We start from the raw sequence: 14,516 nt of genomic DNA on the forward strand, positions 1-14,516 counted from the left end.
CAGTGTGATTAAGCCATCCCTCATCTCTAATCAGCCAGGGACACTTGTCCTCACATATCCACACTCCCAAGACCCCACCCATATCACTGAGAGTCACACATGGTAATAAGTAATCTGGTTAATTTACTGTGACCACATTAACAAAAAAAAAGTCTCCGCCTCCTAAGGAGTAAGTGGGGTCATGACCAACAGTCAGTAGATCAGTCCCAGATCCTCAAATGTTTGAGAAATTATCATATAAGCCTTGATGATGATTTATAGAATCATCATAAATTTCCCATCTCGCATTTCTCAGTCATTACGAAGCAGTAACAGAGCAGTATAGTTTGGTTCCAGTCACTGCTTCCATGTGTAAGCACCGTATTCTAGTTACTCTGTAACCCACTAACCTTGTTTGATCTTGAGTGTAAACCCGAGGCCAAAAGGCTCTCGTGTAGCTTGTGCAATATGTTCAGTGAGGTACAGCCGGCTTGCTCAGTTTATATGGTTTTCTAGTATTAATCTGTAGCAGAATAGAAAAGAGCACTCACAGGATTGATTACCTGCCAAAATAGGTGTTAGAGAAACAAACTTTACAGCCACAGACCACATATTTGCATTTGGCACTATGACTGTGAGTGTTTTCATATGTACCCTTCAGTATGTCTGAAGAGGCTGAGGCAAAGTACACAAGCTCGAAAAATGGCTCATTCTTCTGTTTTAGGATATTTGAATTAAGATTAAGAGGAAGAACTTTGTGACAAAATTATATTTCTGTCGTTTGTCTGTACCTTTTTTTCCAAATAAGCATAATAGGCTTTTCTCTTCACACAAACAACCATACGCATACACACGCACACGTGCAGGTTGTGTACCGTTCATTAAGAGGATTTATGCACAGCCAACCATCTGTCGAAAGGCAGAAGATGTTTGCTCTCTCTCTCTGTTGAGGAGCGGCTGCAGTCCTTCTGTCCATTCACACTATTTGACCCGATGATGTTGGGTCAGCCTGAGTCCTCTGCCTGTTGTTGTATCTCAACATCTGGCAGCTCCACCACAGCTGAAAGCAGCTGATTCTATCCAATGTATTTACCACTTTTTATTGTCGTGAAGTGTGTGCGTGTGTAAAAGCATTTATCGTGAGTGAGCTTCTCCCTCAATATATGCATGCTAGCTAGAATTATATTTGAATACAGTTTTAATCTGATATGTTTGAATAAGAGAAGAAAGAGGAAAAATAATGTTGTGACAGTGTGAGTTAACATGTAGGGTCATGAGGGTTTCCACACCTACTCTATGCCCCACTACTACCTTTGTAAAGCCTTTTCTTTACATGAAGCAGTGTTTCTGTTATATGTTGTGAATGCTCGTGAATATTTTATTATGGGTACTTGAAAAGTCATGGAATAGTTCTGAAATGTGTGGGAACCCTGATTAGATGATGGGTGGGAAGGTAAAACTGCGACCCAGTGCTATGACAGTGTCTGCAAATCTGTCATATTTTGCATTCTCTCTTTTCCCCGACAACACCTACAGGCATATACGATCCTGATCAGGCGGGCAGCGGCCTCTTTGATATCTTACGGGGAGGAACCGAGCGCTTCCTGACCAACATAAAGGACACTTCCTCTAAGGTCATCCAGTCAGTAGCCAGGTAAGATGCTTCAACCCTGTTGCAATGATTGTCATTGTTGTATTTATCCATATCCCATTTTCAGTTAATCTTTATTGTCATTACAGTTATGTTAGCACTCATGCTTTATTCATTCAGCCTGACAGTCGGTTCTTTGCTCACTTGGCATAATAAGGGCATGTGTTGCTGAACTGATCTCATGAGCCACATTGTTTTTAAGTTGCCAGCCTGTAAAGTTGCCTGAAAGTTAAGTTAAACCTTTCACATTTTGCATGAGCTACTGCAACCTCCCATATGCCCACTTTTCTAAATAAGGCAATTCCACCACCATGTTTGCTTTAGTAATCATTAAATGCAATTTGATGATGGTGAAAAATCAGCTGACTGTAGACTTTAAATTTAGCGCACTGAAAGTATGCACTCATGGTCAATTATCAGTCATCATGTTTCATCACAGTCGCATCAACCTGAAGTAAATGTTGATAATTGTCCACCTGCAAATCGTCCCTGTAAGCATTTATACTCACACCTACCCTGCCCCCCAGTTTTACCTTTTTAAAAGGAACATTTTGCTGCCTGGCTGTCTGAGATGTGCTTCTCCACTCTGACACTCTGGCAGTTATCTGTCTTTGTAGTTAGCTCACCAGCTGGCAGGCGAGTAAGTCAGTGGATGGTGGGAGTAATCTAGTCTGCTCCACTTGGCTGCAGCAATCATTGACATTGACTGTTGATGTCACAGACAGGTGGCCTCTATGACTGATATAAGCAAAGTGTTCCTTTAACTCTACCCATGTCCGTTCAGGTTTGATGTTTCATTTGGTTACTCTCTCATCGGTTTGTTCCATTTGTTTAGTCGTTTTGTTTATTTTTTGTTGTTTCTTTTCTCTGTCCCAACCCCTCATGGTCCCACTATGTGTCCATCACCTAGCAACCCAAGGTAAATATGGGTCAGTGAAGTGCGTCAGCTCATGCGTTGCTCTGTGTGCTCCTGTAGTCTGTGTTTGATTTAGAGGAAGAGAAACCCTACTAAGCCTTCTGCTGTGCCGTGTCCACCATCACAGCTTGCTGATCCTAACATCACACATTCAATAATTCAGTTGCATGAATGCAGAGCGTCATGTGAATGGACAGATGAGTATCATTTGAAGAGTGAATGGAAGGGTCAGATGATTAGAAAAATGATAGCTGCAAAAGACGGAACAACCGGAACATACTCTCTGTGCATGGTACAGGAAATTAATGGACCAGTCAATAAGAGGTTAGAGATTAAAGAGCTGGTGGTGTAGCAATGATACACTTTGTTTGAAAGGTGCATTAAACCACCTGCTTCAGACAATGACTTATTTTTAATTTAGCCGCCTGTGTTATACCAGTCATATAATGACAGTCATATAATGATAATGAGAAAAGGGTTTAACAGCTTTAAGTTTTCTAAAGCAGACAGCCTTATCCATAGCCTTATTAAAGGGTAACTTTGGTACTTTTCTATCTTGACCCCATTTTCCCACATTGTGTCTAATTGACTAATAGGAACAAGCATTGTTGAAATTGGTCCAGTATTCAGCAAGACCGCTGTTGCCAGTAGCAGGACTAAAAGAGCTGTGACCACTCGGGGCATTTGTGCACTGTTAAATTACATCTACTAAAAGTGCTTGTTTTTGGTATTAAAAGTGCCTGAAAACATTATGGAAAGAACTCCTATAGAGGTAGAACTTCGATAGCTGTAACTGGTTAGTATAGAAATCCAGCTTCACTGAAGGGTGTCTGATTAGAACAAACCAAATGTCACTTTCTGTCTCAATTATCCTTTTTTTCTTGCCACACGATCAACACACAAACTCCATATAGTTTGAGGATAGTTGGATGTGGTTCTGACATAATATAAAATACATAGTAAATGAATATTGTATATATTAAGCAATAGACATCAAATATCAAAACAAATGAACAGCATGCAATATATCTGTATCCATAACCATCAAAGACACTCGTATATAGACAAACAGGTAACAAGGGAAAAAACAGGGATACCTTAAAAATATATCTGTCTATAAAAATAAATAATTACTATGAGTGTATGTATAGTGACATGGACTGGTCAATTGACTGGGAGAGAGAGAGAGAGCATGTTACATCGGCCAGTTTAGTTGCACAAAGTGATGGCCTTTTTCACAGCAAGATCCCTTTTTGTTTAACCAGAAACTCCATTTAAAATAAAGAGTCATTTTAGCGTGTAAAGAGCCAACACATTTTCACATCTAACTGGGTGAATTAAAGGTTTATTTCAACCAAACCAGAGTTGGTGATTGTTGGAACAGTGGAAAGACAAACCAAGGTGATTTTTGTGACTTTTATTTTGTTTCCATTGACTTAAAGTATGTTTTGCAATGATAAAATTACTGTTTATTTAAATGGAGTCTGGTGGGTTTGGTAATAGCGATTTCGGGGCTGCCTCTGGTTAAAAGGACCTTACTCGTTAACAGAAATGTCTATTCCTGTACAGTCTTTTTCCTGATATTTTCAGACACTTAGAATAACAATTTTAGCCTGTCAGTGGCAAAAACAAGCACTTTCAGTAGATGTAAATAGATTGCGCAATAGCCCAATAACATTAAATTGCAGCCCGTTCTCTCTCAATACTGGACCCGTTTCAAAAATTGCTGTCAACATTAATCACTTAGTCTAAAATGTGTGAAAAGCAGGTTGAAAAGCATTGCAGTTATCTTTTAATTGTTCCCAACCTTTTCTGTCAGATGTACTCCCAGCTCTGTCAGGTGAACTCAAGCACCCCTTCCTTGATACATCTATTTATTTAAACCTTTCGTTTACTTTTAGCGACTTCAACTGCTATTCCGTTACTTAAAGCCATTTCAGCATTTATCTGTCTTAATTTATGTAGATTTTAACAACTTATCCATATCTTTAGGTATCTGTTTCAACCATTTATTCATCACTTTTAACTGTTTTAACATCTCTGCTCACTTTCTAACTTTTAATGCACCCGATGAACATAATATATGGATCATTCTGGGAGTTTTTTTTTGTTAATCTAATTATAAGTTCCTTATTTTTTTTCCAAAGTAATTGAGTTGCTACAATTACAATTGCTACAATCTTTCCATGTTCCCCTGGGCAACTTCAGGTGTACCCGTGGTTGGGAATCACTTGCCTTTATGAATGGCTGATTGAATGGATGAGTGAATTTGGCTCCACTGCTTACTTAATCACCATTTCAGCTAAATCTGTGTCTTAACTGGCATTACCTGTCTGTCCTGACACCACACAGATACAATTGAGTGTCATCAACATAGATGGATTAAATTCTCTGCTTGGCCTACAGTTTGTGTGTACTCAATTCTAATATTTGGTTGGAATCATATTGCATTGTTTTTGCTGTTGTCATTGTTCCAATATGATTTCGTTTGCTGTTAAATTCAGTGTAGTGTACTCTACATCAGTTAAGTAAGGAATAATGTACAGGGAGTGGGTCGTCACTGCGAAATATGCAATAATGACCCGCTCCCTGTACATTGTCCCGCTTATTACATGGCTACTATAATTGTCACAAAATACTGACAAAAAAATTATTCTAATGATTTAAAAAGGATTTTATTGCTTTCACTAAGCATCTAAGATCAGAACTAACTGATCAGAATCAGAAGCCGTGTAATAGCTGCCAAAAATAATGATATACCAAGACGTTATTGGCAGTAATGATACTCCCATGCAACCACAAGCATCTGCCAGATGCATGTGCTACATTAAGACAACGGTTTTTTTAGCCCCACAATTTGCATGATTGTGGGACGGCCCTCACTGAAACTGTTTGAAAATCTGCATTGTGTGGTAGCCCTGGCAGAGATGCCCATTCAGACATCTATTAGGAAGATTTCCATCCTGCAGCATTGTGGATTCAGATCCAGAGTCATATTAGTATATCGTAATTGAAGCTTTCTTGTTACTGAACCAGCTGTTTGTTAATGGCTGTATCTGTGCAGTCTCCCAGATATTAGTCAAACTGTTTTATTTCTTGTAGTGATTTGTGTTTGTCCTCCCTACTGTGTTGTTTACCTACTCCTCTCATAAGTGCGCTTGTAATATCTCTTACAGCTATGCCAAAGGGGACCTAGATATTTCATACATCACCTCCAGAATAGCAGGTAGGCACCTTTTTAACCCTCTTTACCTGCATAGATGTTGTCATTAAGTCATTATTGTAGATTACATGATGAAAATGGCGCCAGAGATAATTCCAGTCACACGTGGCTAAAGTGAAAGTGATGTGACATTATATCTTCAATACTGTTAAACATTTCAAGAAAGGGATAAACCTGTGATGTAATATTTACTTATCTTTCTCTGTATTTGTGTGTGTAGTCATGTCCTTCCCAGCAGAGGGGGTGGAGTCAGCGATAAAGAACAACATTGAGGACGTCCGTCTCTTCCTGGATTCACGTCATGCTGGCCACTATGCTGTCTACAACCTCTCCAGGCGATCGTACAGGCCTTCTCGATTCCACAACAGGGTATGAAGCATGTGTTTGTAGGTGGATGTGTGTCAGAGTGTGACTTCACCAAACTCCCCTGTCTTAGTGTGGATATGTCATTGCTATGAGTGGATAGTTTGTTAAGTTCAATATATAATATATAAAGTAGGGCTATCCCTACATTTGTGTACAGCTTTACAAGATTCCTGTTGTATTCATGTGTGTCTGTATGTGTGTGTAGGTTTCAGAGTGTAACTGGCAAGTGCGCCGTGCCCCCAACCTCCGCAGCCTCTACAGTGTGTGTAAGAACATGCATCTATGGCTCAAACAGGACCAGCGGAACATCTGTATAGTACACTGTCTGGTGAGTAATTTCTCACCACCTACGAGATGACTAAGATGACTAATGACTTGGGCTACACTCACATTACAAGCAATGTGGCCCCAATTTTTTTTTCACGTCAAACTTTACTGTGCAGGTGCAGATCACACTCCGTACAGTTTCCGAGCGCTCAGTTGAAACTGCAGAAGGCTGCTGTAGCTGTTTTGCTGCTGTGGTAGGCAACCAATAGAGCCAAACTGCCAGATGGTTTTTGACAGGGATAGCTTATACCTTGACAGCCTTGTCGTGAGGCGCCAACAGAGATATTAGAATTTAGCCCCTGGACGTCCTAAAGTTTTGGAAGGACTGTTTCGTGAAACCCACCATGTTGCGGCCCGACCACTCCTGACTCCTCTCCCCCACCCACACCTCTCCCTCCACAGAACTAATAGCAATACCTGCAGATAGAGCTATAGCTATGGCTTTTGCGTTCCTGCGCTGCCTCACCCTCATCCTCAACATACGACGAATTGTCAGGAACTGTCACAAATGTCATTCTTTTTGTTTCGCAACTGCTTGACCAAAAACAAAAGAAAACAAATGAGTTCATTTTTCAATTCAGTTCCTTTTGTCAAATCAGTCAATAAAGTAAAAAAAAAAAAACATCTTCCTACTTACAGTTCCCGTCAGTGTGTGTGCATGAGCTGCAGGCTGTGTAGGCTTTGTGGGTTTTTCTGGGAGGGTGTATGAATGTGACCGGATCAGCTGATCACGGTACTTTGTTCCACGTGTGTGTCCAGAGGAGAGGATCTATGGCGTGAGGAGGTGAGTAGGCCTACGGATGTCAGTTGCGGCAATTGTGGCCAACGAGGGGCATAAACGGCCTAGCTACGTTATTTCTCTCTGTCTGTTTCGCGCACAGAGCTCTGATGCTCTCACAACCGGCCCACTGCTCCGCCGTCTCTCTCTGCCTCTCTCTTTTTGACTCCACGGATATAGGGTTGTTTTTTTTTTTTTTTTTTTTTTTCCACGAGTAGCAAGAGTTTCCGGTGGGTCCGGGAAAAATTGTCCAGGTTGTCACAATGTCAGGGCAGAGATCCATTCATACTGATGTCAGATATGGGTTGCTTAGAACATGAATGTGAACAGTCTAGGCAGAAAGATCAGATCTGGGGGGAAAAATCGTAACTGAGCATTAAGCCCTGTAATTTGAACGAAGCCTCAGTCCCTCTGAGGGATGTAACGATATGGAAAATTTGATATCTCGATTATAGTGACCAAATTATCACAGTAAACGATAATATCGCGATATTTTTTTAAGCGCTGTAAAATGTCCAAAAAATAGATACACTGAACTAACTTCACTAAATCTTGTAACTTCCTTATCATACTAAAATGTTAACAGCCAAAATCTTATATTAAAATGAAACTTTCACATTAAAGGGGCAAGGGATTGGCACAGCAACAGAAAATTTTATTTTAAATGACAAAATATGTAAACAAATTACAGGAGCAAAGCTTACTTGTCTGGTGCATCTTAACAGTCAGCAAAATATGTAAACAATTTATATATTATTTATTTATTAGCAGGAGAGGAAAAATATATATAAAACAAAACAATGCAAGAGTAGAACAAAAAACATACAATATATAGAATAGATATCACAAATGTGCAGGAGAAACCAAAAAACCCTAAGGGCAATGGTCATCATTACACAGAATAATTGACACATTAGAAGTGTGCATGTGAGTCAGAGGATTACCTGTATGAGAAAAGGAGTGCATGCTCTCGTGTGTGTGTGTGTTAGGTCAAGACTGTGAGCAGTGAATTTAATTAACCTTATAAAACCGAGAGCCCCCATTAAGGCGCTCGGTCAAAGGTTAACACGGCAGCGTTTTATGTTTTTCCTTGAGCTTATGTCGAGAAGGCATAACTGACCATCTATATCGATTCTAGCTCGCCATACAATAACCATAATCACAGTGATTCAATCATAGCTGATCTCAATTAGCGTTACGTTACGTCGGTTTATATTCTGTCGGCTCCGCTCAGTGTTTTCAGCTCCATTTCGTTTTGAAATACTTCGCAACATAGCTGCTAATACGGCTATTAGCTACTCAGCTAGTATTAGCTCTTAAACGAAAACGGAAAACCTAGTCGCCGTTTAGGAGGACAGATACGGCTCAAATGTCCCGCATACGTCGAGAGTTACACATTATGACAATCTTAATAAAACTGAAGTCCCTCACACAATAACTGACGTTTGCATGGCATCACTTGCATTGGCTGTAAAGCTGTGGATGACGGTCACGGAGATGAGCCAGTAGATTTGTAGTGTTGCTACCCTTCGCAGCAACTTTCTTTCTGCATGTTCTGCACACAGGATAGTTGTCCTCCACCAGCTGTCCCTCGGCATTCTTCAGAAACCCAAAGTACGCCCAGACCTCAGACTTTGTGCGTTTAGTTGGGGGGGAAATGTCCTGAGTACTGCTATCACCACCTTCCGCCATGTTTTCATTCTTTGTGTTTACACATACTGCGCATTCACGCAGCGCCTGCATCGCGAGACTTGAATGAGGCTGTTATTACATATCCTGATAATCCACCGCGATAATGCAATTAATTTAAACATAAACGGTCATTCTTACCGTGTAAAAATTAACCGAGATTTACCGTAATATCGGTAATCGTTACATCTCTAGGAAGGAGGTCATGACTGAAGTAGATGATGAGAAAATAAGGAGGAGTGTAACACCTGCAGTATCTTTAATTGTCACCTTCATCTTTTCTCTCTGCAGGATGGCAGGGCAGCATCAGCGGTGGCAGTTTGCTCCTTCCTGTGTTTCTGTCGCCTTTTCACCACAGCTGAGGCGGCTGTCTACATGTTCTCAATGAAACGCTGCCCGCCTGGTATAGCACCCTCACACAAGAGGTACAAAAACAGACTGGTTGGAATTTTGTCATATTTGGATGTGACCCTAGAAATCATAAAAAATTGAAATGATTTTGCGTTTGATTGCTGCAGGTATATAGAGTATATGTGCGACATGATGGCAGAGGAGCCCATCGTCCCCCACAGCAAGCCCATAACAATTCGCTCCATCGTCATGACACCTGTGCCGCTGTTCAACAAGCAGCGTAACGGGTGCAGGCCGTTCTGTGAAGTTTATGTTGGAGACGAGAGAGTCCTCACCACATCACAGGAGTACGACAAGATGAAGTAAGTTCATACACACACACACACAAACGCCTGTCAGCTGTCCCTGGATAAAAGCAGTAAAACAAATGTTGCTGTTTCAATTATTCATCCTCTCTCTCTCACGCTTTTGTTCCTCACAGGGACTTTAAGATGGAGGATGGGAGAGCAGAGATTCCCCTCAATGTGACAGTCCAAGGAGATGTGCTGGTGGTGATCTACCATGCAAGATCCACACTGGGAGGACGTCTACAGGCCAAGGTACACACAGCCACAAGATTAAAGGGTAACTTTGGTACATTTCAACCTGGACCCTTTTGTTCCCATGATTTTGTTCTAAGTAACTAACAGAGGCAACAGTTTTTGAAACTGATCCAGTATTGAGCGACAGGGCTGCAGACAGCACGGCAAACCCAGCTAACTACTCGGGGCATGTTTGTATCATCAAGTTACATTCACTTTAAGTGCTTGTTTTTGTCACTGACGGGCTCAGATTATTATTCTAATTGTCTGACAATGTTGTGGAAAGGATCCTTACAGAGATAGACCTTTTTGTTAAAGAGTAAGATCCCTTTTCTTTAACAGTAACAGCCCCAAAATTACTATTGCCAGACCCACTAGAGTAGTAATAACGAGTAATTTAAGCGTGTATAGAACCTGCATTTCTTTTACATGTACATCTAACAAGGGTTTTATTTTGACTTCAAATGAAGTGTGTTTTATGATGATTTCTGCTCATTTAATTGAGTCTTGTGGCTTTGGCAATAAGGAATTCAGGGCTGTTTCTGGTTAAAAAGGATCTTACTATGTCACAGAAAGGTCTATCTCTGTAGGGATCCTTTCCGTAATGTTGTCAGACACATAGAATAACAATCTAAGCCTGTCAGTGGCAAAAACGAGCACTTTCAGCGAACGTAAAATGCCCCGAGTGTTTACATTGCAGCCTGTTTTGCAGCTGCCGGCTGCAGCCCTCTTGCTCAGTACATTTAAAAAATTGTTGTCTCTTTGACACAAAAACATGGGAAAATAGGGGCCAGGTTTAAAAGTACCCTGGCTACACTTTAAGTGCAACACATCAACTGTGAAAACATTTTGGACAGAAAAGCTTATCTTAAACAATTTAATGTTTTGTTTCAGATGGCATCCATGAAGATGTTTCAGATCCAGTTCCACACAGGCTTTGTCCCCAGAAATGCGACCACTGTCAAGTTTGCCAAGTGTGTACACAATTTTCAGAAATGCATTACTTTTGACTAAACAAGATCTTTGACACTCAGAGCTTAAGATCTTTTATTTCCTTTACAATAATGTCAACTACAACACATTTCTTGCTTTCTAATTAACTGTTAAATATGCTGCATATCATTGTTTTTCATCAGATATGACTTAGACGCCTGTGACATCCAGGAGAAGTACCCAGACTTGTTCCAGGTTAACTTGGACATCGAGGTGGAACCCAGAGACAGACCCACCACCAAGACCCCTCCTTGGGAGGGCTTCCAAACCAAGGGCCTCAACCCCAAAATCCTTTTCTCCTCTCGCGATGAGCAGCAGGAAATCCTCAGCAAATTTGGTAGGTGGCAGTTCTTTGTAAAATCCAGGCTCTAGGGTTTGCTTTACTGCGACATCTTTCTCCTTTTCTCTTCTCATTGGAGGCATGTTTTTCTACAATTTTCTCTACTTTACTCATACGTATGAACTAAACATGAAACTTTAATCACCACAGGTAAGCCCGAGCTGCCTCGTCAGCCAGGCTCCTCAGCGTTTTATGACTCAGAGTCACCCCAGCCAGCTCAGACCCCCGAAGGCTCCACTGCAACAGAAACAGAATCTCCTGTGAGCACCGATAACAACGCCAACAACTTCTTCCAGACACTAGATTGGGAAGGTACGGCACTTTTGTTCTTGTGATGATATTTTAGCTTTAAAATTTCTTGGCAAAACCATCTACGTTTTCCCCCATGCAGCCTCAGTATTCTGAGGAATCAAACCATGAAACATTCCCTGACCTCTTGATTTACCACCCTCTCCCTCACTGAGTGATTCCACAGTAACATCAGGTGTCTTAAAATATCCACTGAGCAGCTTCCTGTATTTGTAGATGTGGGCAGCCCTCCAGATGCCTCAGACAGTCAAGGAGGAGGATCAATGAATGACCAGGAGGATGTGAGCGATCAATCAGAAGGAGAGTCCTACTCTTATTCTGCCCCCAGTGGGGAGCCACTGTCACGTGACCCCAGCGAGCCGCTGTTTGATGCTGACTTCCAGGTGGGGAGAGACAGTATGACTTTCTTTATCAGTAGAGCCAAAATATGTTCTTTCTCCACCCTTCTAATTATCTCTGTCTTTTCCTGTTGTCCCTTCCTCCCCTCAGACCTCCCCTCCTGCAGCCCAGGAATCTCCTGTCGGTGACACAGCTGACCTCTTGGGACTGAACTCCGACCCGTCCATGTCCTCATCGTCCTCCTCTGCTCCTCATCAAGGAGCCCAGGGAGGAATGAAAGCTGCATCTAGCAACAGCGACCTCCTCAACGACCTGTTTGCACCCCCTGGTGGTCAGACAGGAGCGGTGCAGGAAGACTTGTTCTTCAGTGGGCCAGCCAGTGGGGCCACATCAGACTCAAAATGTAAGGGCCGAGGCTTAATAAGTGCTGACTGCTTTGTTTTAAAAGAAAACTTTCAAGTTAATGCATTTTTTCTCCCTCCCTGCAGCCATGGGCGACCTGTTTGATCCGTTTGGGATGGGGTCTGGCTCTGGTGTCAGCTCCACCGTGGGTTCATCTCGGCAGGCCTCTGGTCCAGACCTGTTTGGAGACCTGTTGGGTTCTGAAGGTTCAGCTCACAGTAACCCCGCTCCTGCTTCCAACACAAGCCTCTTCAACCTCAGTGAGTACATCAGCTACAGCACCATGTCCCAACTGTCCAATGCTACTCTGCTGCCTCATCATATCGCCGTCTCCTTTAGGAGATATATTGATTATTTACACACACTTTTCTGCAACTGAGCAGCAGCAAACCAACAGTATCTTAAAGTTCCTCTCTTGGCAGTGAGTAAACTCCTAAAAACTCATCTCTGTTCATCAGAATTACATATTTAGAAGTTTTCTCCATGAAAAATAATCCTTAAAAATGTAACTCTACACCTTTGCCTCAATTAGTATCTGTGGATCTATGAATATGCAAACAAGCCCCGCCCCTCAGTCTCTAACTCACAGCTCAAACATACCTCCTCACCTTTGACTGTGCTCAACACACAAACCTTTGCTTCTAAACAGTTGTAGATAATAATAGCTTTTGGCTTGACTACATTATAAAACAGGTAATAATGTTTTGTTAGTCTTGATAAACCTTGTTCCAGGTTGGCAGCTCTGATGTGTTGAGTCAAAGTGAAACTGAGCTTGCAAAATACTGATATGTAGCCTGGCTCCTCCTCTGATGGGCCTTATTTTACTGCAGCATTATGCTAATGATATGGAAAGCCCTGTATGTGACATATGAAACCCTGTCATGTTACATATAAGAAGCACCATACGGACAGGTTAAAGCTATAGTTGGAAATGTTGGAGAGCTAGCAAGATTTGAAAGCGGCACCTCCTCTAAGCTCCACCCCCTCCTCCCCCTCCCGTCAGTGCTCCGTCCAAAGCCACGGCTCCACAAACTTGAACCCGATCCTGCAGTAGAAGTCAGCAGGGCAGAGAAGAGCCGAGTAAAATAACAAATCCCCCCGAAGCAAACAAATAATTACCTGTCCAACAGAAAGACAGCAACCTCTGCATCACTTTACAGGCCCTTCAGCTCCCTCAGTTGTCTGCACCAATGTTGATGTCTGGTTTGCCCTCTTGCTTTATCCAAAGCCTTTTTCGTCACAGCCTTTTCTGCCTCCGACTTTCTTTTCTCAGCCTGTTTAGCGGGACGAGCCGTTACAAGTAACGCTGGAAGTGGTACTTTTGGCTGCATTTTCTCTGCCATTGCTCAGCAAACTCCTTCTATCTCGGTATTTCTGCTGAGGAGTGTGCTGAATATTATATTTCCGGCAACGGTGACACGTGATGAGTGCACTCAGGGAGGAGGGAGGGAGGGACGGAGGAGGGCTTGGGCAGGACGAGACATGAAGGCATCTGATTGGTTCTTTCCATTCGCACCGAATGGCAGGGATTGGTCAGAGTTTTTACAGGCCTGCAGCTGCCACAGAGGTCGGATGTTTTTCATTCCTTTTTCTGAACACATTATGTATTGACTACTCTCAGGATAGAAGGACCATTTCACCCAGTATAAGGAGAAGTGTTTCTGAACAGGATTACCAACTATAGCTTTAACAAGGGTAAAAACCTTTTTTTTTTTCTTTTTTTTTTATTATTATTATTATTATTATTATTATTAGAGGGGGTCATTTTAGTTCTAGTTCTTCTGCAAACACTAATGCTGATGTCACATTTCTTCCTCTATTGCCGTCTGCTGCAAGCCATGGCGGATGGCAACATGCAAAAAAAAACTTAATTGGTGATACTGTATTATATCGTGTCTTAACAGATAAGCTAGTGAATGATACCCCTAAGATGACATCATCAGCCAGCCAGCCAGACCTGCTGGGAGGGTGGGACAGCTGGGCAGCTGGCACCAACACTAGCATGAGTGCCACCACCAGCAAACCCAGTTATACCAACACAGGTGGGTGGAGGAACATGATGTAGGAATTTGTGTTTTAGATAATCTTGAATTCATGAGAAGAAAAATCTAACTCGCATATTGTTACTCTCTGTAGCTTCTAGTTCTTCGTCTATGTCGAAGGCCAAGTCTCAGACCTTTGATCCCTTCGCCGACCTCGGAAACCTGGGCACCAATTTACCAGGTAAGAGGCCTGATCAGATGTCCAGTGGCTGGTAAAGGTGATACTGTGC

The 14,516-nt window shown here is 42.0% G+C and overlaps 1 protein-coding gene across 1 annotated transcript in view; it reads left to right on the forward strand.

The window, feature by feature from the left end:
• gak (cyclin G associated kinase) overlaps positions 1–14,516 on the forward strand; it is a 35,932-nt gene that overhangs the window by 18,735 nt on the left and 2,681 nt on the right. Inside the window, exons 11-25 of the mRNA XM_033619593.2 lie at positions 1,516–1,633; positions 5,723–5,772; positions 5,990–6,138; positions 6,341–6,463; positions 9,221–9,354; positions 9,448–9,642; positions 9,762–9,879; positions 10,756–10,835; positions 10,998–11,191; positions 11,345–11,506; positions 11,720–11,886; positions 11,993–12,245; positions 12,331–12,504; positions 14,149–14,286; positions 14,381–14,467. Of these exons, the coding sequence (XP_033475484.2) occupies positions 1,516–1,633; positions 5,723–5,772; positions 5,990–6,138; positions 6,341–6,463; positions 9,221–9,354; positions 9,448–9,642; positions 9,762–9,879; positions 10,756–10,835; positions 10,998–11,191; positions 11,345–11,506; positions 11,720–11,886; positions 11,993–12,245; positions 12,331–12,504; positions 14,149–14,286; positions 14,381–14,467 (2,142 nt within the window). The remainder of the gene's footprint in view (positions 1–1,515; positions 1,634–5,722; positions 5,773–5,989; positions 6,139–6,340; positions 6,464–9,220; positions 9,355–9,447; positions 9,643–9,761; positions 9,880–10,755; positions 10,836–10,997; positions 11,192–11,344; positions 11,507–11,719; positions 11,887–11,992; positions 12,246–12,330; positions 12,505–14,148; positions 14,287–14,380; positions 14,468–14,516) is intronic.

This window comes from Epinephelus lanceolatus, chromosome 9 (genome assembly GCF_041903045.1).
Source record: "Epinephelus lanceolatus isolate andai-2023 chromosome 9, ASM4190304v1, whole genome shotgun sequence".
Lineage (NCBI taxonomy): Eukaryota > Metazoa > Chordata > Actinopteri > Perciformes > Serranidae > Epinephelus > Epinephelus lanceolatus.